Source organism: Pseudoliparis swirei, chromosome 7 (assembly GCF_029220125.1).
Source record: "Pseudoliparis swirei isolate HS2019 ecotype Mariana Trench chromosome 7, NWPU_hadal_v1, whole genome shotgun sequence".
NCBI classification, from domain to species: domain Eukaryota; kingdom Metazoa; phylum Chordata; class Actinopteri; order Perciformes; family Liparidae; genus Pseudoliparis; species Pseudoliparis swirei.
In genome coordinates, this window is record NC_079394.1 from 15,823,242 (window position 1) to 15,848,953 (window position 25,712).

At 42.4% G+C, this 25,712-nt stretch overlaps 2 protein-coding genes across 2 annotated transcripts in view; one reads left to right on the forward strand and one right to left on the reverse strand.

The window, feature by feature from the left end:
* On the forward strand, positions 1–4,622 carry tmem175 (transmembrane protein 175). The gene is made up of 10 exons (XM_056419180.1): positions 1–255; positions 1,017–1,055; positions 1,258–1,349; positions 1,452–1,503; positions 2,683–2,718; positions 2,812–2,895; positions 3,073–3,237; positions 3,352–3,430; positions 3,688–3,823; positions 3,909–4,622. The coding sequence occupies exons 1-10, from the start codon at positions 37–39 to the stop codon at positions 4,576–4,578; spliced, it is 1,572 nt and encodes a 523-aa protein (XP_056275155.1). The 5' UTR covers positions 1–36; the 3' UTR covers positions 4,579–4,622.
* A 2,218-nt stretch (positions 4,623–6,840) lies between these two features.
* The window catches only part of cds1 (CDP-diacylglycerol synthase (phosphatidate cytidylyltransferase) 1), a 35,464-nt gene continuing 16,592 nt past the window's right edge, over positions 6,841–25,712 (reverse strand). Inside the window, exons 3-13 of the mRNA XM_056419911.1 lie at positions 20,427–20,523; positions 20,246–20,337; positions 18,971–19,110; positions 17,740–17,798; positions 12,718–12,800; positions 12,443–12,530; positions 12,076–12,144; positions 11,821–11,973; positions 10,943–11,062; positions 10,748–10,851; positions 6,841–9,691 (exon numbers count right to left, since the gene is read on the reverse strand). Of these exons, the coding sequence (XP_056275886.1) occupies positions 9,562–9,691; positions 10,748–10,851; positions 10,943–11,062; positions 11,821–11,973; positions 12,076–12,144; positions 12,443–12,530; positions 12,718–12,800; positions 17,740–17,798; positions 18,971–19,110; positions 20,246–20,337; positions 20,427–20,523 (1,135 nt within the window). The 3' untranslated portion in view covers positions 6,841–9,561. The remainder of the gene's footprint in view (positions 9,692–10,747; positions 10,852–10,942; positions 11,063–11,820; positions 11,974–12,075; positions 12,145–12,442; positions 12,531–12,717; positions 12,801–17,739; positions 17,799–18,970; positions 19,111–20,245; positions 20,338–20,426; positions 20,524–25,712) is intronic.

A 25,712-nucleotide genomic window follows, 5' to 3' on the forward strand; every position in this document is an offset into this window, starting at 1 on the left:
CCCGCCGGCCCCCCCTTCACGCTCCCGGGGTCCAAGATGGAGAAAAACGTCGACAGCGAGATCATTGAGCACCACGTCGAGGAGGTGGAGGTGCAGGAGGAGAGGAGGAAGGGCGCGAGGAGCCACGCCGCCTCCTGCTCCTCGTTCCCGGGCAGCGTGACTCCGTCCGACCGGGAGGACCACAGCGGCACGCAGTCCTCCCACCGACTGCTGGCCTACAGCGACGCGCTCATCTCCATCATCGCCACCGTCATGGTGAGAGACCCGGATGCGGTCACGTGATCACTCCCCGCGTTCAGGGATAGATACCCGAGATCTATTTTAAATTATACTACTAAATGTAATTCGAATAATTATATACAACCAAAGGAGTACTATTACTGACTCTACTACTGACTACCACTACTGACTCTATTACTACTGACTCGACCACTACAGCAGTGGTCGAGTCAGTAGTAGTAGAAGTAGAGTCAGTAGTAGAGTCAGTAGTAGTAGTAGAGTCAGTAGTAGTAGAGTCAGTAGTAGTAGTAGAGACACTACTGACTCTACTACTATTACTACTGACTCGACTACTACTGACTATTACTCTACTACTACTACTGACTCTACTCCTACTAATGACTACTACTGACTATTACTCTACTACTACTGACTCTATTACTATTGACTCTACTCCTCCTACTGACTATTACTACTACTACTGACTCTACTACTGACTCTACTACAAATTATACTACCACTACTGACTATACTTCTACTACTGACTCTACCACTCTATCACTAACTCTACTACTACTACTGACTACCACTGACTCTACTGACTCTCCTACTACTGACTCTACTCCTACTACTGACTCTACTACTACATCTCTATGGCCAATATCTCAGAAACTAAAGATCTAGATTTATAAATAGCAACAAACAGTGAGGTGTTTTGTGGTGTACTGTCCCTTTAAGAAACAAGCTTCCTGGTCAGTCTTTAATCAGAGTTTCGTGTCACGTGTCTTTTCATTCAGATATTACCCGTCGCCCACACGAAGATGAAGGACAACGAGGTAAAGATGGACAGTATTATTATAATATATATTTTGTTATAAATGTGTTATAAATGTGTTAAAAAACATGTTATGAATGTGTTATAAACGTGCTGCAAGCGTGTTATAAGAGGGTTATAAATGCGTTATAAACATGTTATAAATGCGTTATAAATGTGTTATAAACGTGTTCTAAGCGTGTTATAAACGTGTGTGTCTGCAGGAGTTGAGTGTGCAGCTCCTACTCACGACAAAGATAGCCGTTTACCTCATGACGTTCCTGATCGTGACCGTTGCATGGGCCGCTCACATCAGGCGAGTTATTCATATTACACTGCTATTGTTATTATCAATAAATATGAATAAGTATTAATAAATATTAATACACCACATGTTCGTTCTTTGTTTAATTTGCAGGTTATTTCAAGTTATTGTGCGTATAGACGACTGCCTTGCGCTGCTGAACCTCGTGAGTATAACCGTGTTAAATATTACGCTATCTATATATATTAGGGCTGTCAATCGATTAAAAAAAATTAACTAATTAATTGCACATTTTGAAATTCATTAATCGCGATTACAAGTTTTTTTTCCTTCTTTTTAAAGACAAAACGTCACACAGAGCTGTGTTTCAAAGAGGCTCCTACCTATAAAGTGCCAGCTAGGTATTTAATATCGTGGATGACAAATTGTTTCTTCAGTGAAACATCAGATTAGTAAAAAAAAAAAAAGTATATTGAGACCCCATTGGTCCTGTCATCTTTAACACTGAACAGCAGCAGAACCAGTGGCCTTGGTAACTGACTGACATTCAAATATGTCACGTTAACCCTCTGTAGGCTGGGGGCATTTTCTCCATTTTACAAAAAAATGTAAATTCACCTTTTAAAGGCGTTTTCATATGACACACCCCCATGTGTTATACATCAAACATTCCAGAACAATCTCAGCTATATTCAATGAGGCTCAGTTGTCCTGGTGCCGTGTTCTCTGCTCTCTGACTGACAGGCTGCTAATGAGCCTCACCTGTGAGGTGGGAGGTCCTTTGTGATTTACTGAGTGTTCATTGGTTGTTTTTTTCGCAAAATGTTGACAGACAAACGGATTGACCAATCACGGTGAAGGTTTCGTGTGACGAGTTCTTTCCGCGCGTCACCCGACACGTCGCCCTCCGTTCCTCTGTGTATCAGAGGGGGAGACGGGAGGAAGGAGGAGCAGGAGGAAACCCGACTGATTCATCCACGAGTTTAAACTGATTTCTGCTCCTTATTTTCGCGGAGAAATAATTGTTTTAAAAACGGAAACAGTGTTAAACCGTACTGCCGCGGTTTGACACTCAGGGGAGTGTCAAAACTTCAACGAACACCGGAAGTAAACAAAGTTGCGTTAATTGCGTTAAAATATGTTAGTGCGTTAACGCGGCCAAATTAATCGCATAGATTAACGCGTTAATGCTGACAGCCCTAATATATATATATAATAATATCGAATAATATATTTTAATTATATATAATAATATTTCTATAATACATACATATATATATAAAATATATATGATATATATATATTATTATATATATAATATATATATTATTATATATATAATATATATTAAAAAAGTATTATTAATAAGCTCTGCTTCCTCCAGGCCTGTATGATGCTCATCACTTTTCTCCCGTACACCGTAAGTTTTGAAATTTTTTCGGTTTACACAAAATAAAATAAAAACGTCCGACGCGACCGGACTTCATTTGACCAGTTCTCTCCGTCTCCGCAGTTCTCTCTGATGGCGGCGTTCCCTGAGAACATCCTCGGGCTGCTGCTCTTCTGCGGCTGCGTGATGGTGATGGGTGTCATCCAGGTGAGCTCAGTCCTTCAAAATAAAAGCATGCTGAGACATCTCTCCTGTACCGATCGATCGTCGGTTCTTTCTTCTTATTCTTTTTCTCCGCATTCCGATGTATTCTGTCCTTCAAAATAAAAGCACGCTGCAACGTCTCTCCGGTGACGTTCTTTCTTGTTCCTCTGGTCCCCGCAGTCGGGCATCGTGCTGTACGCCTTCAGCCGGCCCTTCCTGCTCAACGAGCAGATCCAGATGTCGGAGAACCAGACGTTCTACAAGCGCCACATCCTCAAGGTCATCATGCGGGTTCCCCTCATGTGCTTCTTCGCCAGCATCTTCTCCTTCATCTTCTTCCAGCTGGTAATGTTAGTTTAGTTAAACGCCTTTAACGAGGTGGATGGTTTGTGTTGTTGTGTATTTTAGGTCTAAATTTAAAGACCAATAGTTCTGTGATTATTATTTTCCACCCGTCAGTCGTACGTGCTGCTGGCGGTCGTTATCTTCCTGCCGTACATCTCCCAGTCCATGAAGTGGTGTCGCAACAAAGCCATCGGTGAGATCCAGTGGTTTCTTTATACGTCGCTGGTAGACCTGTCAATCCCCTTGTAGCCCCGCCTCTAAAGCGTCCCCTGCTTTATGGCCTGTTTGACTCTAAATGACCATAATGTACTAAATAATGACAGAAGTAGAGTCATTTATATAGACTTCTATACAACCAGAGGAGTCACCCCCTGGTGGTCAGGAGAGGGAATGCAGCTTTAACACATGAACCCGTTGTTTTAAACATGAACCTGATCTTGCTGATTCCAGGTCCGGTGGAGCAGAGTCCAGACTCCATGTTGTTTGACACCTACCTGCCCGACGAGCCGCTCAGCAAGGACCGCGTGGAGGCGTTCAGCGACGGCGTTTACGCCATCGTGGCGACGCTCCTCATCCTGGACATCTGGTGGGTTCCACTTGTATTTCCTCGACATTCATTCGCTCATTTTTGCCTCATTAATAATAATACGTCGTCCTTCCTTCCCCACCAGCGAGGACAACGTCCCCGACCCGGCCGTGGTGCAGAAGGAGTTCGGCGGCAGCCTGGTGGCGGCGCTGCGGTCCTACGGCCCGGAGTACCTCGCCTACTTCGGCTCCTTCGCCACCGTCGGCCTCCTGTGGTTCACGCACCACTCGCTCTTCCTCCACGTCACCAGGACGACGCGCCTCATGGGCCTCATGAACTCCTTCTCGCTGGCGTTCGTGGGCGGCCTGCCGCTCGCCTACCAGCTGACGCACGAGTTCCCGCCCGACTCCCGCAACGAGCTGGAGGCCATCCGCATCAGCTGCGTCATCATCTTCTTCGCCGGCGTCTTCCAGCTCGCCATCTGGGTGGCGGCGCTGCACGGCGAGCGGGAGACGCTGCACCCGTACGTGCGCTACGGCGGCCGCGAGCACGCGTTCATGTTCGCCAAGCTGTCGCTGTACCCGTGCGTCGCCCTCGGGACGTTCTTCCTGACGTGCGTCCTGAGTCGCTTCAGCGCGCCGATTTTCCACCTGATGGAGATCACGGTGCCGTTCGCCTTCCTGGCGCTGAGGCTGCTGGTCCGCGTCACGCTGGCGTCGCTCCGGCTAATGTTCTGGCCCAACCGGCCCGGCGCCGCGGAGGAGGCCGACGACGAGGAGGAGGCGAGAGTGCCGTTCAGCACTCTGGTCTCGTAGCTCGCTGCGGCGGTGGGAGTAGCGGCGGCGGGAGTAGCGGCGGGCGTGGCGGGAGAAGGCGTGGCGGGAGTAGCGCGGTGGCGGGAGATGGCGGTGGCGGAGAAGCAGCGGGAGAATGGCGGTGGCGGGAGAATGCGGGAGAAGGGCGGTGATGGCGGGAGTAGCGGCGGTAGCGGCGGCGGGAGTAGCGGCGGGAGTAGCGGCAGTGGCGGGAGTAGCGGCGGTGGTGGGAGTAGCGGCGGCGGCGGGAGTAGCGGCGGCGGGAGTAGCGGCGGTGGCGGGAGTAGCGGCGGCGGGAGTAGCGGCGGTGGCGGGAGAAGCGGGCGGGAGTAGCGTGGCGGAGAAGCGCGGTGGCGGGAGTAGCAGCGGGAGAAGGCGGTGGCGGGAGAATGGCGGTGGCGGGAGTAGCGGCGGCGGGAGTAGCGGTGCGGGAGTAGCGGCGGTGGCGGGAGTAGCGGCGGCGGGAGTAGCGGCGGTGGCGGGAGTAGCGGCGGTGGCGGGAGTAGCGGCGGCGGCGGGAGTAGCGGCGGTGGCGGGAGTAGCGGCGGTGGCGGGAGTAGCGGCGGCGGGAGTAGCGGCGGCAGGATGAACGGAAACTGAACGACGTCGCACCGGCTGAAATACTGAATCGGGAATCACGTGAAGACGAAGGTCCGTTCGCGGAGATTTCCCACGGTGAAGACGAGGAGCGTCCGTCCAATCATTTGTACTTAAAAATACTTGAATGTTTTTTTGATTTTAGCAAAATAACCAACGATCGTCATAACTTCCTTTTCAAGCTTACGTGTCGTGGAAGTGGCAGCCAGGTGAACTACTTCCTGTTTCCAGGTTTTGCTTCCTGTCAGTCAGCAGATTATTTAACTGGAAAAACAGGCTTAAAAAAAACTATTGTTGAAGTTCTGTGAAATCCGTCCGGCTGGTTTTAATTCTGCATTTCTTGTAACCGCCGTTCACATAAAACACACGAGACAAAGTATTTAAGTACTTTCGTGTTCCAGAAGGTTTTCTTCACGTCCGGAGCGTTTGCACTTTAAACATTATGACAGACGGGTTTGGCCATAAAATTGCAGATTGCACTGTTTAAAATATTTGTACTCATATACGTCCTTCAGATCATTGGGCTCTGATCTAAATGGTTTAAAAGGTTAAAGGATTATCTTTCTGTGGGTTTAAGCTTTTCTCTTTTTTTGCAGGTGAACGTTTATTTTTGTAATTCTCATTCCGGCCACAAGGGGCTCTCATTACTCACCAACACATGTGAACTCACCTGGAAGAAGAACAGGAATGCTTTGTCTCGTTTCGAACAGCAGTGGTACGTTTCGACCCCTTGTGGCCAGAATAAGTATTACAACACATCACCCGAGAAATAGAATTTAGAAAGATTAATCTGGCAGAAGACTTGAAGTCAGGAGGAGGAAACAATTCAGATCAGAATTGGAGAATCCTTTTAGCCCCTTCAGGGCCTCCGTAGTTTTCTGGGCATAGTCACGGAAAACCTGACGTAACCCTTTACAGTTACGTCACAATGTTTTTTTGTTTCTATTCCTCACGGTATCTTTTAAGATTTTAGTTTCAGTGATGATGACTTCAGTCTTTAAAAAAGTAAACGTGGTTATTTGATATTTAAGTTCAGGATTAATCATTTTGTTTTATATATTCCTCTCTAGAGGTTTGTAAAGTCCTTTTCTCCAGAAGGTGTCACTATAACGACGCCATGATGGTCGCGGGTTCGATGCCGACTCCAATCCGAGACACTTTAATGGAAACCCGTCCGATGGTGAAGGTTCCACACAATTATGGCATTATTAATATTTTTAAATCTTGTTGGTCACTTTTTTTATTATTTAATGATTTGTATTGGAAATAAAAATAAACACTGTTATCCGTCACCAGTACAACACGTTCGTATTACGTATTATTACCTTGGCATTGAAAATGCGGAAGGTAATGTTTTGATCGCCGTGTATTTGTATGCGTGTGTGTTATTCGCATGTCAAAAAGTATTAAACCGAATCGCATGGAATTTGGTGGGATGACTGGTTATTATCAAAATCTTATTTTTACCGGTCAATTTATATCCAATTGGCATGCAACTCATGCCAACATGTTCATAATTCAATGCCCAATCTTGTGATATGCGAAGGCATATCACAAGATATGTGATATGCCTTCGCTCTACCGAGTGCCCGTTCTAGTTTACTCCATATTTTCCGAGTTACGAGACATTTAGCGTCAAATTAATCTTATAAATCAGAAGAAAAGTCACGCCCCAAATATTTATTTAAAGAAGAAAAAAAACTTTATTCACCTCGTCCAGTAAACGGCGTCACAAACAGCCCCGAGAAGATCTCAGTATGTGGTCCACACATGATCCTTTAATAACAACATACCTCCTCACTGTCTTATTCACTTCAAAGATAATCGATTTTCAGTGGAAAACATTTCTGCTCAAATCAAATATTCACAATATGATAAATTAAAAAGACGAGCGAACAAACAATCTGACATTTGGGAAAATAAAACATTATTTTTTTGAATAAAAATATAAATTAGTCCGCAACAACAATTTTGATCTATTTCTGAAAAATCTGGAGTAGGCCAATGGAATAATACACTTCTTAATTGTAAATATAATAATAATAACCAATGATAAATATGAAAAATATCTATAACTGTGAATATTGTCTTTTTTAGAAAAAAAGTTTCTATCAAAAACTCTTGAGTGGAAAGATTAAAGATTATTGAAAATTAAATGTAAGAATATAAGAAAAGAAAATTAACAAGTTAAATAGTTTAGATGATTAAGTTCTAATTCTTAATAGTTTCCATGGTTAAAATGTTTTTTCATCATTTAAATGTAAACCTTTTAAAACACATTATTCCAGAGGCACACTTAAGACTACATAACGACTGTGTGTGTGTGATAGATCCATACAGTACATTAGAGCTGGTCCCAGAAATCCACACAGCAAATTAAAAAATAAAATAAACAAACACCCTCAAATAAATGATGAAAACATGACGAGAACAAACCAGACAAATAAATTAGAACGTCGTCTTCATCCTAATGACTGAAGCCCCCCCCCCCCCCCTCGTTGCAATAACAAGGAAATCAGATTTAAATCAGACAGTGCTTTGGTAGTAATATATATTTATATATATATATATATTAATTTATATGTAATATATATATCTATAGAAAACAAACGTTGAAAAGTTTTACAGCAAACTACATTCAAAAGATAATAATTTAACAGTGACGTAATGCACAAGAAGTCTTTAAAATAGCAAGATTTTCCTTTTTTTAAAACAGTTTCACAAACATTGCATCCACTGCAGTGCATCATCAATCATTGGTTAAATTGGCGAAGGAAGCTCAGCCTCTTCATCTCTTAAAGGGCCAGTTCACCATTTGGGGTAACGTGTTTGTACATGAAGCTCTTGAACTCCTTCATCAGAACATGTAAACTAAGAGTGCGGACGGATTTACGAGTCACGAGCACATTTATGGTAAAGATTAAAGATTCAAAGCGCCCAAACTCATTTTACAGATACTTCAACTGAGTGGCGGCTCATTAGTGTCATTAAAGGTCAAACTATGAAGGTATCAACAGGTCGGGGTGGGGCGTTATATTTAGAGAAAAAAAATAAAGAAATATTAATTTAATACATGTTATTCATGATTTCAGAATATAGACAATTTTTTAATTTTTAATAAAAATAATAAACTTACTTTTTGGAGGTTTTGGGTAAATTTACTAACTTTAATCTCTGATAATATTCCCTCAATAATTAACAATTTTAATCTTGGACATTTTCAGTTTCCGCCCTGAATATTCCCCCCCCCCCCCTCTCCTCGTCTGACTCGTTATGTCATTTTTTTGGGACTTTTCAATCTCAAGCGTAGCAACAAAAAGACAAAAAAGGAACAGAGGTCCCAGGTGAGAAATTTTGAAAATGGTTTTAAAAAAGTCTTCTTTACGCTTTTCACCTCAGATTTTCCCCAAAACGTCAAAAGTATTCCTTTTAATTCTTAAAGTCTACCCAGCAACACCCTCTAAAACCAGCAGCAACATCTACGTCCATAACCTCATAGAAATCTAAAGTGTTCATGCTAAAAGGCAAAACTACAAAAGGAGTTACGGCTCTACTCTTGCATATCATTTTTCATAAGCCCCGCCCTCCCCCCCAGAAGCTCACACAGGTAGTTATATTATTAGGTATTTGCTCGGCTAAATATGTGGTCAGTATATTTATGTACAGGGTGTTTAACTCGAGTGCTGATGCGTTCGCATGCCTTCGGTCCACCGGCGTTACTTGTGCGAGTCGTTTCTTAAAAAGCTAAAAAGCTTCCCGCCGCGGAAGAGGAGAAAAAAAGATGGCCGATAGGACTCGCGTACATGCTACGCGAGTCCTTTACGCGGCGAGGACCGTTAAATAGGAGCAGGGTGTAGAAAATGGGATCGGGACGACCTTGCTGCATCATTGCTCCGCCCCCACACACACACAGTCTCTAGTTCTGTTGCGAAACACTTCGGGGCTCCAGTTTCACGCCGGTAAAAGCTTCTTTAAAAAGAAACCGCCTGTCCGGCTGAAGTCAGTGCAAATGTCCGCCGTCCACGGACAAAAAGGGAACGCGTGCTCCAGAGTCAGAGGGTACGTTTTCCTCTTCGGTCCCATTCGAAAGCGTGCTGGAGTCCACGTGCCGAGTGCACAGCAACCGGAGCCACGGTGATGTTGTTGTTGTTGTTGTTGTTGTTGCCGTCGTCTGCGTCTGGGTTTTTCTTTTCCGACCACATAGTCACGAAAGAGTCTCCTCCGATTCAGAGTCATGAGCTGGTTGGAAAAGTCGAATGTAGAGCCGTCGCTCTGAGATACTTTAAGAGTGTGTGTGTGTGTGTGTGTGTGTGTGTGTGTGTGTGTGTGTGTACATGCTGACACCAGTCTCACACAGACACGCTCTCTCTCCAGTGGGCGTGCTCTTCATTGGGCGCCAGCAGGGGGAAGCATGCCGCGCTCCCTCAGGTGGGAGTGCAGCGTGTGGAAGATGCCGAGCTGCTGGGCGGGATGCAGCAGCAGCAGCTGCTGCAGCACTTTGCTGGGGTTCGGCCCCCTGGAGGCGACAAGAGTGAGACCCCCAGACCAGAGTGAGACCCCCAGACAAGAGTGAGACCCCCAGACAAGAGGGAGACCAACAAAGATCCCAACAAATACATTACAATACAGAAAAACATTTTATTTTATTATTAATTTATAATATATTTATTTTTTCAAATTATATATACATATTTTTATAAATTGTATCTTTTTATATATATATATATGCATACATACACACTTCCATTTTTGAAATATATACTGCATATATTTTTTTAAATTATAAAAGTGGAATATATTATGATTTATTTCTTAAAAGTGAGAAAAGGTCTTGTACCTCACGTGCACAAAATAATAATAATCTACAAAGAAATAAATTATATATAAAAAACCCACATCTTTTATATGCGTTTATAAAAAATTACATTTATTTATTTTTAGAAAAATGGATATTTATATATATATATATAACTCTAATTATTTGTATAAATAAAATATATATAATAATAATTTGTATATATAAATGAATACCTATTATTTTTAATATATATATATATATTCTTATATATTTTGCAAACATTTACACCATTTTTTATTATATATACAGGACTGTCTCAGAAAATTAGAATATTGTGATAAAGTTCTTTATTTTCTGTAATGCAATTAAAAAAACAAAAATGTCATGCATTCTGGATTCATTACAAATCAACTGAAATATTGCAAGCCTTTTATTCTTTTAATATTTAATACTTTTTTAATTGCATTACAGAAAATAAAGAACTTTATCACAATATTCTAATTTTCTGAGACAGTCCTGTATATATATATTTCTTTTTATAAAGTGAAATATACTGCAAATTATTCGTTAAGAGAGGTCTATAAAGAAATAAATTATATATAAAAAACACATCTTTTACATGCGTTTGAAAAAAAGTAAATTTATTAATATATGTTAAAAATATATATTTACATATATAATTTTTTTCATTAAATATATAAAGAAATATCTATTATTTTTAATATATATATATATATATATATATATATTTATTTATTTCCCTCCTCCTCTCACCTGATGAAGCTGGCGATGTAGACGTGGGTGAAGGTGGCCATCAGGTACTGGCAGTCGAATCGATCCATGATGCCGCCGTGACCCGGGATGGTGTTGGCAAAGTCCTGGAGAGGAGACGTGAGGGTGGGGGGGTCACTACACTCAACTCCACCACACGCCGAGGACATTTTAAAAACAGGGGGGCTGGTTCCTTACTTTTATTTTGAAGGCTCGCTTGAAGCCGCTGGCGAAGAAGCCGCCGAACGGCCCGATGAGCGAGCCGAAGGACGAGAGGAAGACGCTGTGGATCTGGAACGGGTACATCTTCACGGTCTTCTGCAGGGGACAGACAGCAGCAGACTGGTTAATGAACAGAAAGAGGCTCCCTCTATCTCCTCTCTTTCCAGATACGATGGAGTTTAAAAGAAGGAAAAGATGTATTTATATATGTTACAAAATATATATTTATAAAAATGTATATTCATATATATTGTCGTCTTTTCTTTTATGAGAGTAAAAAAAAAAAATCTAAAATATGTATTTAGAAAAATGTATATTTATATATATTTCTTTTTAAAATTATGTGTTTATTTTTTAAAGTATTTATATACATGTAAAAATATAGATATAGAAAAAAGAATATTTATTTATATTTATTTTTTAAATATATATATTTTTATTCTCTTTTATGTGTTAAAAACTATTTATATTTATATATATATTTTGAAAAATGTATATTTATTTTTATATGCGTATAAAAAATGTATATTTATATATACATTTTGAAAAATGTATGTTTGTATATATTTCTTTTTTAATTATATACACACACGAGTCTAGAGATTTTTTTTCTTTTATATGCGTTCAATAAAAAAAATTATATTTTGAAAAAATTATATTTATATATATTTCTTTTTTAATTATATATATATATTTTTTCTTTTATATTTGTTGAAACATTTGTTTCATTAATTATTAATCAATTAATTCTATTGAAATATATATTTTTAAATAAAATCTATCTAAACATATTTTAATATACATTTCAGAACATCTCTTATTTGTCCACATGGTCCTGGTACTTTCTGTCCTACCCATGCCAGAATGTTCTGCAGCGCGGCGGGCAGCGTGTACTCCGTCATAACGAAGATCTCCGACGGCTCGCACTCCACCATGAAGCCGTTGGTGTCGCTGTTGAAGCCCACAGGGCACACGAAGGTCTGGAACTGAGACAGCAGGTGGGCCAGCTGGGGGGTAAGAAGGGGGGAGGAGAGGGGGGTTAACGCTCTAATAATGCTAATATGCAAGCGTGGAATATTGCTCGTGACATTTTTCCCTGGTGGACTCACGAAGAAGCCGAAGATCAACGTGCCAAAGAAACCTCCGATGAAGCCCTCCCAAGTCTTCTTGGGGGAGAGCTGAAGGAGGAGGGGTGTGTGTGTGCGGGGGGGGGGCAGAAACACATCGTCATGACATCACCACCAAATACATGCAACCCGGTGTTTATTAATAAATAAAACGTCAAGTCTTGAAGCCGAAGACGAGTTCATCTGCAGAGCTGTTGTTGCGCAGCGTGAGAGAGCTGCTCTGGGAATGTAGACGCTTTCAAATGAGTTTCAATATTGCGCAACAATGTTGTTGATTTTAAACTATGAAAAATCGCGACTACAAAAGACGCTAAATGTAAAAATCATGAGACGGCCCGGCCTGCCTCACCTTGATCAGCGGAGTCCTCCCGAAGAAGAAGCCGAACAGGTAGGCCATGATGTCGTTGCAGATGACGATGGAGATCGGGACAATGAACCTGGAGACAATAGAGAAATTATTATTATAGAAGAATTCTATTATATTATTATAACTCTCTTACAGCGGATGCTTGAAAACAGAATGTGCTTCATTGGGTTTTTATATTAATTGTAGCTTTGTGTCACTTCCTGTTGCATCACTTCACATGTCAGAGGTCATGAGTTCAGAGGTCAGAGGTCACTCACCAGATCATTCCTTCAAACAGGTTCTGGATGACGAGGTGCGACTGAGTCACCACGATCAGCAACGTCACATGAGTCCACGCAAACTGCAACGCAAGAACACTGTGTCACTGGAGAGGAGACAGGCAGACAGACAGAGAGAGAGACAGAGAGAGAGAGAGAGAGAGAGAGAGGCAGGCAGACAGAGAGAGAGAGAGGCAGAGAGACAGAGAGAGAGAGGCAGAGAGGCAGACAGAGAGAGAGACAGAGAGAGGCAGGCAGACAGAGAGAGAGAGAGAGAGAGGCAGGCAGGCAGAGAGAGAGAGAGGCAGAGAGACAGAGAGAGAGAGGCAGAGAGGCAGACAGAGAGAGAGACAGAGAGACAGAGAGACAGAGAGAGGCAGGCAGACAGACAGAGAGAGAGACAGGCAGACAGACAGAGAGAGAGACAGAGACAGAGAGAGAGGCAGACAGAGAGAGAGAGAGGCAGAGAGACAGAGAGAGGCAGGCAGACAGACAGAGAGAGAGACAGGCAGACAGACAGAGAGAGAGACAGAGACAGAGAGAGAGGCAGACAGAGAGAGGCAGAGAGACAGACAGGAAGAGAGACAGAGAGAGGCAGGCAGACAGAGAGAGAGAGAGGCAGAGAGACAGAGAGAGACAGGCAGACAGACAGAGAGAGAGACAGAGACAGAGAGAGAGGCAGACAGAGAGAGGCAGAGAGACAGACAGGAAGAGAGACAGAGAGAGGCAGGCAGACAGAGAGAGAGAGAGGCAGAGAGACAGAGAGAGGCAGGCAGACAGACAGAGAGAGGCAGAGAGACAGAGAGAGGCAGACAGAGAGAGGCAGAGAGACAGAGAGAGAGGCAGACAGAGAGAGGCAGAGAGACAGAGAGACAGACAGAGAGAGAGAGAGAGAGAGGCAGAGAGACAGACAGACAGACAGAGAGAGACAGACAGGCAGAGAGACAGAAGGACAGGAGAAGAGCAGGCGGCAAGTGGTGGAAACAAATTAAAATAAAAAACATTTGGAAAAAAAAAAACATTGACACATTCATCAAACATTTAAAAAAACAAGAATTTTGCAAAATGTCATGATCAAAATCGTTTATGATCAATATCGGCCGATAAAGGAGAAAGCAAAAAAAAGATTGTAGTTTTATTTAAAAGAAATAAAACAAACAATATATGTATATATACATATACACATATATATATATATATACATATATATACATATATGTATATACATACATATACAGGACTGTCTCAGAAAATTAGAATATTGTGAAGTTCTTTATTTTCTGTAATGCAATTAAAAAAACAAAAATGTCATGCATTCTGGATTCATTACAAATCAACTGAAATATTGCAAGCCTTTTATTCTGATTTATTGCTGATTATGGCTTACAGCTTAAGAAAACTCAAATATCCTATCTCTAAATATTAGAATATCATGAAAAAGTATACTAGTAGGGTATTAAACAAATCACTTGAATTGTCTAATTAACTCGAAACACCTGCAAGGGTTTCCTGAGCCTTGACAAACACTCAGCTGTTATAAATCTTTTTTTTTACTTGGTCTGAGGAAATATTAAAATTTTATGAGATAGGATTTTAGAGTTTTCTTAAGCTGTAAGCCATAATCAGCAATATTAAAAGAATAAAAGGCTTGCAATATTTCAGTTGATTTGTAATGAATCCAGAATGCATGACATTTTTGTTTTTTTAATTGCATTACAGAAAATAAAGAACTTTATCACAATATTCTAATTTTCTGAGACAGTCCTGTATACATACATATATGTATATATATATACATACATATATATATATTAGGGCTGTGAAACGATTATAAATTTTAATCAAATTAATCACAGGTTTCTGTGGATTAATCATGATTTATCACATATTACCGATATTCTCGGTATATTTTTGTGAGAACATAAAGATTTATGACAAAAGACGGATATATACATTTATACACAGGGGTGCACATAACTTGCTCACCAGTGTGCGCGCATTGCGGCTGAGCGATGCGCGCGCCGGCATATACAGGACTGTCTCAGAAAATTAGAATATTGTGATGAAGTTCTTTATTTTCTGTAATGCAATTAAAGAAACAAAAATGTCATGCATTCTGGATTCATTACAAATCAACTGAAATATTGCAAGCCTTTTATTCTTTTAATATTGCTGATTATGGCTTACAGCTTAAGAAAACTCAAATATCCTATCTCTAAATATTAGAATATCATGAAAAGTATACTAGTAGGGTATTAAACAAATCACTTGAATTGTCTAATTAACTCGAAACACCTGCAAGGGTTTCCTGAGCCTTGACAAACACTCAGCTGTTATAAATCTTTTTTTTAACTTGGTCTGAGGAAATATTCAAATTTTATGAGATAGGATTTTAGAGTTTTCTTAAGCTGTAAGCCATAATCAGCAATATTAAAAGAATAAAAGGCTTGCAATATTTCAGTTGATTTGTAATGAATCCAGAATGCATGACATTTTTGTTTTTTAAATTGCATTACAGAAAATAAAGAACTTTATCACAATATTCTAATTTTCTGAGACAGTCCTGTATATATATATATATACATATACACATATATATATTAGGGCTGTCAATCGATTAAAAAAAATTAACTAATTAATCGCACATTTTGAAATTCATTAATCGCGATTAAAAGTTATTTTTTCTTCTAAAGACTAAATCTTCTAAATCAGCGATTCCCAACCTGGTGGGCCGCGAAGGTACTGCAGGTGGGCCGCGAGAGGTCATTTACAATAAATAAATAAAATGTTTTTAACTTTCAATTTTGAAAAGTTTGAAATTAATATAAACATATTTATGATTTAAATTACGTGTTATTCTTTTATCTGACCTATTTTTCTGACCGCCAAACAAAACAATGTCAAATGGGGCGCCCTCTTGTAGTATTAGTTGATGTTTTGATCAGAGTTGTGATCAGCGCCGCCGCTCCCATAGTGCACTACGCGCTGCGCGTAGGGCACCAAGTCCTGAGGGGGCTCCACAAAATAGGCAACTAAAAAAATCCTCATAGTTATAATAATTATAATGCCGATATTATTTCAGTCTAGAAATATTAGGCGCCTTTTAGGCATGTATATCACAAAACAGGCAGAACAAGAGATATATTTAGCACCCCCCGTTAACACTTCTCGGGTCGCATCCCTCTGTCTGCCGTGATGCGCGCCGACACATCCGCGCACACAGCAGGGTTTTCCTGGGTCAAAATGGGTCTTCGGTGCTCCCAAAAAAAATGTTTGCGCAGAAGATTTTCAGATTTCAAATTGGGCCGCGGCATTCTTGAGTTTGGGAACCGCTGTTCTAAATGAACGAGTAATCCCTTCAGACAGCGTGTATTTCAGACACTTGTTTAATTGTATTCTTTTTTAAAGACAAAACTTCCCACAGAGCTGTGTTTTCAAAGAGGCTCCTACCTATAAAGGGCCAGTGAGGTATTTAATATTGTGGATGATAAATTGTTTCTTCAGTGAAACATCAGATTAGTAAACAAAGGTGTATTAGAGACCCCATTGGTCCTGTCATCTTTAACATTGAACAACAGCAGAACCAGTGGCCTTGGTAACTGACTGACATTCAAATATGTAATGTTAACCCTCTGGAGGCTGGGGGCATTTTCTCGATTTTACAAAAAAATGTAAATTCACCTTTTAAAGGCTTTTGCATGTGACACACCCCAGTGTTTCCCCCACCATTCTATCAGGGTGAGGCCCCGCCCCCCTGTCATGTTCTCTATCGCGCCAGATTACATCAGAAGTAATGTACGGTTCTTTCCTTAAAGACGTCTTTGTTCTTGTATTAAACTAAACGTCTGTTGTTGGTCGTCTCTACAGCAGCATGTCATTCTGTCTCTACGTGTCGTTAATTCTTCTCGGCTCTCCGTCTCGCCGCAGCGCTCCATGCCGGCATGTCTGCGCGCGCATCGGAGCGGAGCAACAACAAAAAAGTCGCCAGCACCTTCCGCCCCGCGTCACCGACACGTCGCCCTCTGCTTCTCTGTGAATATCGAGGAGCAGACGGGAGGAAGGAGGCGGACTGCCGCGGCTTGACACTCAGGAGTGCAACAACTTCAACGCACACCGGAAGTAAACAAAGTTGCGTTAATTGCGTTAAAATATTTTAGTGCGTTAATCGCGGCCAAATTAATCGCATAGATTAACACGTTAACGCTGACAGCCCTAATATATATATATATATACATACATATACACATATACATATATATCTATTATATAAATATATTATATACAAACATACATATCTATTATATAAATATATGATATAAATATATATAATTATATATAAATAAATATAAATATATATTTATTTAGAAAAAAAATATATATATAAATAGATAAATTATTGGCATTAGTAGTTCAATGATTTATTATAAAATGCTTAGAGTTAGTGTTAAGAAAAGGTCATATTTCATCTCTAATATCTATTTTTATATTGCAGCAAAAACATGTCCATCAAATAGTTATTTATTACAGTGTCCCTCCAAAAACTACAATTAACCAGATTTAATGATCAAATTAAAATGTACCTTAGTGGTGTCAGTATTTTGTTCTCTTGGGTTTTACGATATAATACATAAATAGCAAGGACATTTATAAAAAGTGTCACAAGCATACAAGCAAGTCAAACGAGTCAAGATATCCAAAATAATAACAACACTATAATATGACATTCGTTTCTGATTAAGTTAGTTTAGGATTAAATGAAATGTGGCAACTAAGAGTGCAAACAAATTATTAATAATATTTTATTTGGCGTTGAAAAGACTGAGTCGAACGTTTCTCCGGATTAAATAAATAAATAAATATCCAGGATCATATTCAGCGTATTGGTTGTATTCAAGTGAGCAACAAAAAAACAAATAAAAGATTATTTAAAAAACAAAAACACTTTTCAGATGGATGTTTCAGGAAGTAAGAAGCAGGAGGAGGAGGAGGAGGGGGGGAGGGGATTACTTGGCTGATACACACCATATAAAACTGCAGGCGGTAATGTTTCTTCACTAAACTCAGCACAAACATGCAGAAACCTGTGAAAGAGACAACATGCCGTCAGTGAAACAAAGTATATGGAACATCAACATACATAACACAAGTCACGTCCATAAAATGTACCGAAAACACTGTGTGTAAGGGGGGGGGGGGGGGCGCACACACTTTTATTTTGTTATTTTATTTTCTACAGATTGCATCAGAACGTCCTCGGGGCCGGACACTGACGTTCTGTGTTCAGGCTGCAACAGAACCTCCATTCATCATCGGGAGGGAACCGCAGAGCGAAGAACCAGAAGAGCCGTTCCTCACTTTACATTAATCATTATTATTATTATCACATGAGACATTTCTACTTTGTGTTTTTTTTTCCCTTCAGAATTTTCCCAGTGAATAAAATATTTTAAATGTGTCACTGTTGACATAAACCACACCCGAACTCGTCCTGATGAAGTCGATATTTCAATTAAAAAACTTTATATCCGAAACCATTTAACTTTTAGTTTAAAATTAAACAAAAATAAAAGTAGGGAAAGGTTCTTTTTTTTGTTGCGTTTTTGAGTCACGGTGAGTCTTATTGATTGATATTGGAGAGTTAAAATAATCACTTTCCAGGTTTTCACAAAAAGCTATTTCTTTTTTTTTAGCCTTTTCACAATAAAAGCCCTGGACAGAAACTCTCAAATTCTCTCTATTTATTTCAGTTTAAAGAAGTATCTTGCAGTAGCTTAAAAGGAGACGCAACAGTTTAACTCAGACTATGCTAGTAATGAGTATTTATGTGTTTTTTTATCTGTAATTAAAGCCTTTACCGAGGCTTTTATTTGCTTTTATTTGACTATTGCCAACATTAATATTTCAGCAGGTTTTATGGTTTCATATATTGAACTATGGACTGAGACGTATGCAACGTCTCTGCTGCCCGTTGTGAACCAAATGGAACATTTTAACACAGATTCTCGTCTGCCTCCCTTCTTCTGTACATTTTAAAACAATAAATCAATTGAGCGGCAGTTTAAAATATACATAATTCATAAAAGATACCAAAATAGTGCGTTATTCGAAGAAACTTTCTTAATAGTTTCCACTCGTCTTACCACACACACGGTATGTGAATCATTAGTGTAGCGAGCGTCTTGATAAAAAGGCCATAACTTTATGGTACATCTGTGTGTGTGTGTGTATATGTGTGTGTGTGTGTGTGACCCACCTGCGAGGTACAAGGCGAAGGAGATGAAGCGGTGGTAGCGAGACAGGAACTGCAGAGGCTCCTCCCTCTGCACCAGAGCCCCAAAGTAATCTGCGACCGTTTCCCCGTAGAAGAAATAGTTGACGCAAATTAGGAAGTACCTGAGGCAGTGAAACAGAAGGAATTAAGATTTTTATGATTTCTAGAAAAAACCTCACCCTCTCAGAAATAAGGGTTCCAAAATGTTTTTTTTGTTTCTGAAGGTCTGAGGAGAAGAAAATTGGTAAAGGCTTTAATTACACATAAAAAAACACATGAATACTAATTAATAGCAGGGTTAAACTGTTGCGTCTCTTTTAAGCTACTGCAAGATACTTCGTTCAACTGAAATGAATGAGAGAGAGTTTCTGTCCAGGGCCTTTATTGTGAAAAGGTCAAAACTGTTGCTTTTTGTGGTGGGGGGGTTTCCCTACTGGGACGAGCTAAAGAACACAACTCGGTTCTAGTTAACACCTCGATGCGTACTTGAATCCTCTGTGTGTACTTTGTGCATTTCAGAATGATGTGTGTGTTGGATATCTACATTCCATGCTCGCTGTACATTGACCTCCTGTGTGTGTGTGTGTGTATATTTGTTTGTTTGTTTGTTATGAAGAAATGCCAACAATACAGTGATCTTCGCTCCAGTCTGTGCTTAGCACTGCGATCAAAGTGTGTGTGTTTAGAAAGTGGTGTCCCCATGTGACACCTCCTAGTCAAGGTCCTCACGGGGGTCGATTACAAGTATGCATGTGTGTGTGTGAAGAGATGCAAAAAAGTGCCGTATTTAAAAAAAAGCCTGTTTCAAATAAAAAATGGCTGCACATATCGTTACGCCGTAAAGACGGCTCAGCATGAATGAAGACCTGAACGAGAGAAACACTGCAGTGTTTCAAGGAGTATTTTAGGCAATTTCTTTTGTGAAAAAGGTTGTGAATGTAGACGGGGTAAAAGAAGTTAATAATTTGTTGTCCGTCGCTGGCGGTGCTCAACTCTCGGCTGTGAGTGTAATTCCTGTGTAAAGTACACCGCCTCATGTACAGTAAAATAGCCCCAAAATGTCAAATTTCTATCATATTATACACGATTCAAAATTAAGGAAAAAAAAAAAAATGGAAGTACAATCTGTCACGTATGAACAGCAGCTCTAGAAACAACACAGACATTGTAATGATACACAATCTGGGTGAAAGGTTTCCAGTCTGCGTTCATAATCCATCTGCAGATGACGGCGCGTGTAATAGGCGTTCTCCTCACCAGCTCAGCGTCCGGAACCAGGGCAGCTCGTAGGAGTGGTACACTCGGTAGCCGATGATCTCCTGGAAACACTTGATCTGGACAGTCATGACCTACGTCAGGAAGGAGCAGAGATAGGCCAGTGCTTTAATAACGTTTGACCCCCTCCCCCACGACCAATCAAATCAGAGCGTTTGCTTACCACCAATATTAGAGCGAAGGGTCCCATGTAGATGATGACGCAGAAGCCGGAGATCATGGCCACGGACAGAACCCCTCGGATCCAGTAGTTCTTCCATCTGTGGAGAACGGACACTCGGAATGACCTCATTACATTAATCTATACTTTCATTTGAGTTTATTTAATGGAAGCGAGAGAAGAGAAATACACGATTCACTGTCTGGCTCCAGCTCTATATTTCCGTGAAATTATAAATCTGTTGGAGGTACAGGGCTGACGTGCTGGTGTGTGATCAGCTGATGGTTGATGAGAGGAAGCGTAGAGAATGTGGTTGAAGCGTTTCTCAACGGCTGTCAGGAGAGAGGACCGAACGTCGTCATCAGCTTTTAATAACGGAAACCACCGACATTTAGCCTCAAGATGTTGGCGACAACCCCGATTCTGTTCTTTTGGAACAAGTAGTCCAGACCAGGAACAAGTAGTCCAGACCAGGAACAAGTAGTCCAGACCAGGAACAAGTAGTCCAGACCAGGAACAAGTAGTCCAGACTAGGAACAAGTAGTCGAGACCAGGAACAAGTAGTCCAGACCAGGAACAAGTAGTCCAGCCTAGGAACAAGTAGTCCAGACCAGGAACAAGTAGTCCAGACCAGGAACAAGTAGTCCAGACCGGTACGTCAAACAGAGACCTGTCTGCGGCCCTCTATTTGTGCAAATAGACAGTTTAACCTGGGTTAGCAGTATTAGTATTAGTCACGGATATGTGATATTCTCGTCTTTTATTTATATATATAAAAAAATATATATGTATATATATTTAAATAAATAAGAATATATATATATATGCGATTCTTTTTTATCAATTGTTAACTTTTTATTACCGAACTGTTATGTATTATCAGCTATAGACTATAATTGATTGTAGTTTATTACTGCTGCACTTTGGCATGACCTTTTCCTCCAGGACACTCAGACAATGGAAATCAGCCTTGTGGCTGTAACTGGATGCATTTACATTTACATTTAAAGTGTTCATCAATGTACAGTTTCCCCTCTCAAACAAATAGAAAAAGCTTGAAACTGAGGAACCCCGTTTCTAAAAGCACATGTTCTGCAGCAGAAGGTGAATGTGACAACGTCTTTACGGATTTTACTTCCTGACTTCAACTAGTCAGAAAAATACTTTATTTGACACTACGCACGAATACCAGGTTTAAACAAAGTGGACTCCTGTGTTTGAGTTTAGATTTAAATGTGTGACTAAATAAAACCAAAAAGTATCGATTCCACTGCGATGGGGACGACCTTCTCAAGGAGCGTTCACACCAAAAGCGGATTTTTTTTCCCGCGCGACAGAATCCCATGAAAAGTCAACGGACAGACGCGTGTGGCTGCGATAGACGCGATATTTTCCCGGGCGGCGCGTTTGGGGCGTTGCAATGTGGGCGACGCGTTTACAGCGTTGAAATATTTCAATTTTGAGGCGGTAATCTCGCAACTCGGGTCAATCAGCTCTTGAGTTCCGCTCTCATAGCGCTGGAAGCGGAAGTCTTTCAGGCGTAACAGTAACTTCATCGGTGAAAGTGACCGAGCTGAGTGAGTCTACGGGTGATGTCATGAAAACAAACACGAGGGCGTTAGTGTGTGGGATGTCCACAACAAATATTAAGCAGAACTAGTGGTTAGTTATTCTGGTGGATGAAGGAAATGATAACGGTCTTTACGGAGACGAGACACGGAGATAAGCCCCGCCCCTCGCGGAGCGTTGCGACGCTCATGGTGAGAACACGGCAAATGGTCGAGCGAGTAAACGCACACATTTTGGGCGACGCGAAAAATCGCATCGCTTTTGGTGTGAACAAGGCAGAACCTTCCTAGAGTGGACGAAACAAGAGGAAATAAGAAGAGCCACGCCTTCCCAGAGGCCTCTATCAATGTTTTCCTGATTGTTGTGGTTGAGATGTCGGCTCCATTCTCTGCCCGGAGAATTCTTTGCGTTGAAAGAGATGCCAAAAATAAATTAAAAAACTGCAAGACCTGCAGGAATGCACAAGCGTCTTCGTTCTTCAAGTTTTTCTTGTGTCGCAAATGTCCCACGACTGCAGTTTAATAACAATAAATGAGTGAATCAGAGCCGTTGAGGCCCACATGTACCTGAACGTTTCGCCCAACGACAGAGAGCTCAGAGGACGTGTGGAGACTAGAGGACGCGTGACTAGAGGACGCGTGACTAGAGGACGTGTGACTAGAGGACGTGTGACTAGAGGACGTGTGACTAGAGGACGTGTGACTAGAGGACGTGTGGAGACTAGAGGACGTGTGGAGACTAGAAGACGTGTGACTAGAGGACGCGTGACTAGAGGACGTGTGACTAGAGGACATGTGGAGACTAGAGGACGTGTGACTAGAGGACGTGTGACTAGAGGACGCGTGACTAGAGGACGCGTGACTAGAGGACGTGTGACTAGAGGACGCGTGACTAGAGGACATGTGGAGACTAGAGGACGTGTGAATAGAGGACGTGTGACTAGAGGACGCGTGACTAGAGGACGCGTGACTAGAGGACGTGTGACTAGAGGACGCGTGACTAGAGGACGTGTGACTAGAGGACATGTGGAGACTAGAGGACGTGTGAATAGAGGACGTGTGACTAGAGGACGCGTGACCAGAGGACGCGTGACTAGAGGACGTGTGACTAGAGGACGCGTGACTAGAGGACGTGTGACTAGAGGACGTGTGACTAGAGGACGTGTGGAGACTAGAGGACGTGTGGAGACTAGAAGACGTGTGACTAGAGGACGCGTGACTAGAGGACGTGTGACTAGAGGACATGTGGAGACTAGAGGACGTGTGACTAGAGGACGTGTGACTAGAGGACGTGTGACTAGAGGACGTGTGACTAGAGGACGTGTGACTAGAGGACGTGTGGAGACTAGAGGACGTGTGACTAGAGGACATGTGTCTAGAGGACGTGTGACTAGAAGACGTGTGACTAGAGGACGTGTGTCTAGAGGACGTGTGACTAGAGGACGTGTGTCTAGAGGACGTGTGACTAGAAGACGTGTGACTAGAGGACGTGTGGAGACTAGAGGACGTGTGACTAGAGGACGTGTGTCTAGAGGACGTGTGACTAGAGGACGTGTGACTAGAAGACGTGTGACTAGAGGATGTGTGGAGACTAGAGGATGTGTGACTAGAGGACGTGTGACTAGAGGACGTGTGTCTAGAGGACGTGTGACTAGAAGACGTGTGACTAGAGGACGTGTGGAGACTAGAGGACGTGTGACTAGAGGACGTGTGACTAGAGGACGTGTGGAGACTAGAGGACGTGTGGAGACTAGAGGACGTGTGACTAGAGGATGTGTGGAGACTAGAGGACGTGTGACTAGAGGACGTGTGGAGACTAGAGGATGTGTGGAGACTAGAGGATGTGTGGAGACTAGAGGACGTGTGACTAGAGGACGTGTGACTAGAGGACGTGTGGAGACTAGAGGACGTGTGACTAGAGGACGTGTGACTAGAAGACGTGTGACTAGAAGACGTGTGACTAGAGGACGCGTGACTAGAGGACGCGTGACTAGAGGACGTGTGGAGACTAGAGGACGTGTGACTAGAGGACGTGTGACTAGAGGACGTGTGGAGACTAGAGGATGTGTGGAGACTAGAGGACGTGTGACTAGAGGATGTGTGACTAGAGGACGTGTGACTAGAGGACGTGTGGAGACTAGAGGACGTGTGACTAGAGGATGTGTGACTAGAGGACGTGTGGAGACTAGAGGACGTGTGACTAGAGGATGTGTGACTAGAGGACGTGTGGAGACTAGAAGACGTGACTAGAGGACGTGTGGAGACTAGAGGACGTGTGACTAGAGGACGTGTGACTAGAGGACGTGTGGAGACTAGAGGATGTGTGGAGACTAGAGGACGTGTGACTAGAGGACGTGTGACTAGAAGACGTGTGACTAGAGGACGCGTGACTAGAGGACGTGTGACTAGAGGACGTGTGACTAGAGGACGTGTGGAGACTAGAGGACGTGTGACTAGAGGACGTGTGGAGACTAGAGGACGTGTGACTAGAGGACGTGTGACTAGAGGACGTGTGGAGACTAGAAGACGTGTGACTAGAGGACGTGTGGAGACTAGAGGACGTGTGACTAGAGGACGTGTGACTAGAGGACGTGTGGAGACTAGAAGACGTGTGAATAGAGGACGTGTGGAGACTAGAAGACGTGTGACTAAAGGACGTGTGGAGACTAGAGGACGTGTGACTAGAGGACGTGTGACTAGAGGACGTGTGGAGACTAGAGGACGTGTGACTAGAGGATGTGTGGAGACTAGAGGACGTGTGACTAGAGGACGCGTGACTAGAGGACGTGTGACTAGAGGACGTGTGACTAGAGGACGTGTGGAGACTAGAGGACGTGTGGAGACTAGAAGACGTGTGACTAGAGGACGTGTGACTAGAGGACGTGTGACTAGAGGACATGTGGAGACTAGAGGACGTGTGACTAGAGGACGTGTGACTAGAGGATGTGTGGAGACTAGAGGACGTGTGACTAGAGGACGTGTGACTAGAGGACGTGTGACTAGAGGACGTGTGACTAGAGGACGTGTGACTAGAGGACGTGTGACTAGAGGACGTGTGGAGACTAGAGGACGTGTGACTAGAAGACGTGTGACTAGAGGACGTGTGGAGACTAGAGGACGTGTGACTAGAGGACGTGTGGAGACTAGAGGATGTGTGACTAGAGGACGTGTCACTAGAGGACGTGTGGAGACTAGAAGACGTGTGACTAGAGGACGTGTGACTAGAGGACGTGTGGAGACTAGAGGACGTGTGACTAGAGGATGTGTGGAGACTAGAGGACGTGTGACTAGAGGACGTGTGACTAGAGGACGTGTGACTAGAGGACGTGTGGAGACTAGAGGACGCGTGACTAGAGGACGTGTGACTAGAGGACGTGTGACTAGAGGATGTGTGGAGACTAGAGGACGTGTGGAGACTAGAAGACGTGTGACTAGAGGACGCGTGACTAGAGGACGTGTGACTAGAGGACATGTGGAGACTAGAGGACGTGTGACTAGAGGACGTGTGTCTAGAGGACGTGTGACTAGAAGACGTGTGACTAGAGGACGTGTGGAGACTAGAGGACGTGTGACTAGAGGACGTGTGTCTAGAGGACGTGTGACTAGAGGACGTGTGACTAGAAGACGTGTGACTAGAGGATGTGTGGAGACTAGAGGACGTGTGACTAGACGTGTGTCTAGAGGACGTGTGACTAGAAGACGTGTGACTAGAGGACGTGTG

What these genes read in the sequence shown, in the direction of transcription:
- tmem175 (XM_056419180.1), top strand. Translation starts at nt 37, where the DNA reads ATGGAGAAAAACGTCGACAGCGAGATCATTGAGCACCACGTCGAGGAG. An exon ending in CCTTCATCTTCTTCCAGCTG is followed by an intron (nt 3,238 to 3,351) that starts GTAATGTTAGTT and finishes TCCACCCGTCAG; the next exon opens with TCGTACGTGCTGCTGGCGGT. An exon ending in GTGTCGCAACAAAGCCATCG is followed by an intron (nt 3,431 to 3,687) that starts GTGAGATCCAGT and finishes TGCTGATTCCAG; the next exon opens with GTCCGGTGGAGCAGAGTCCA.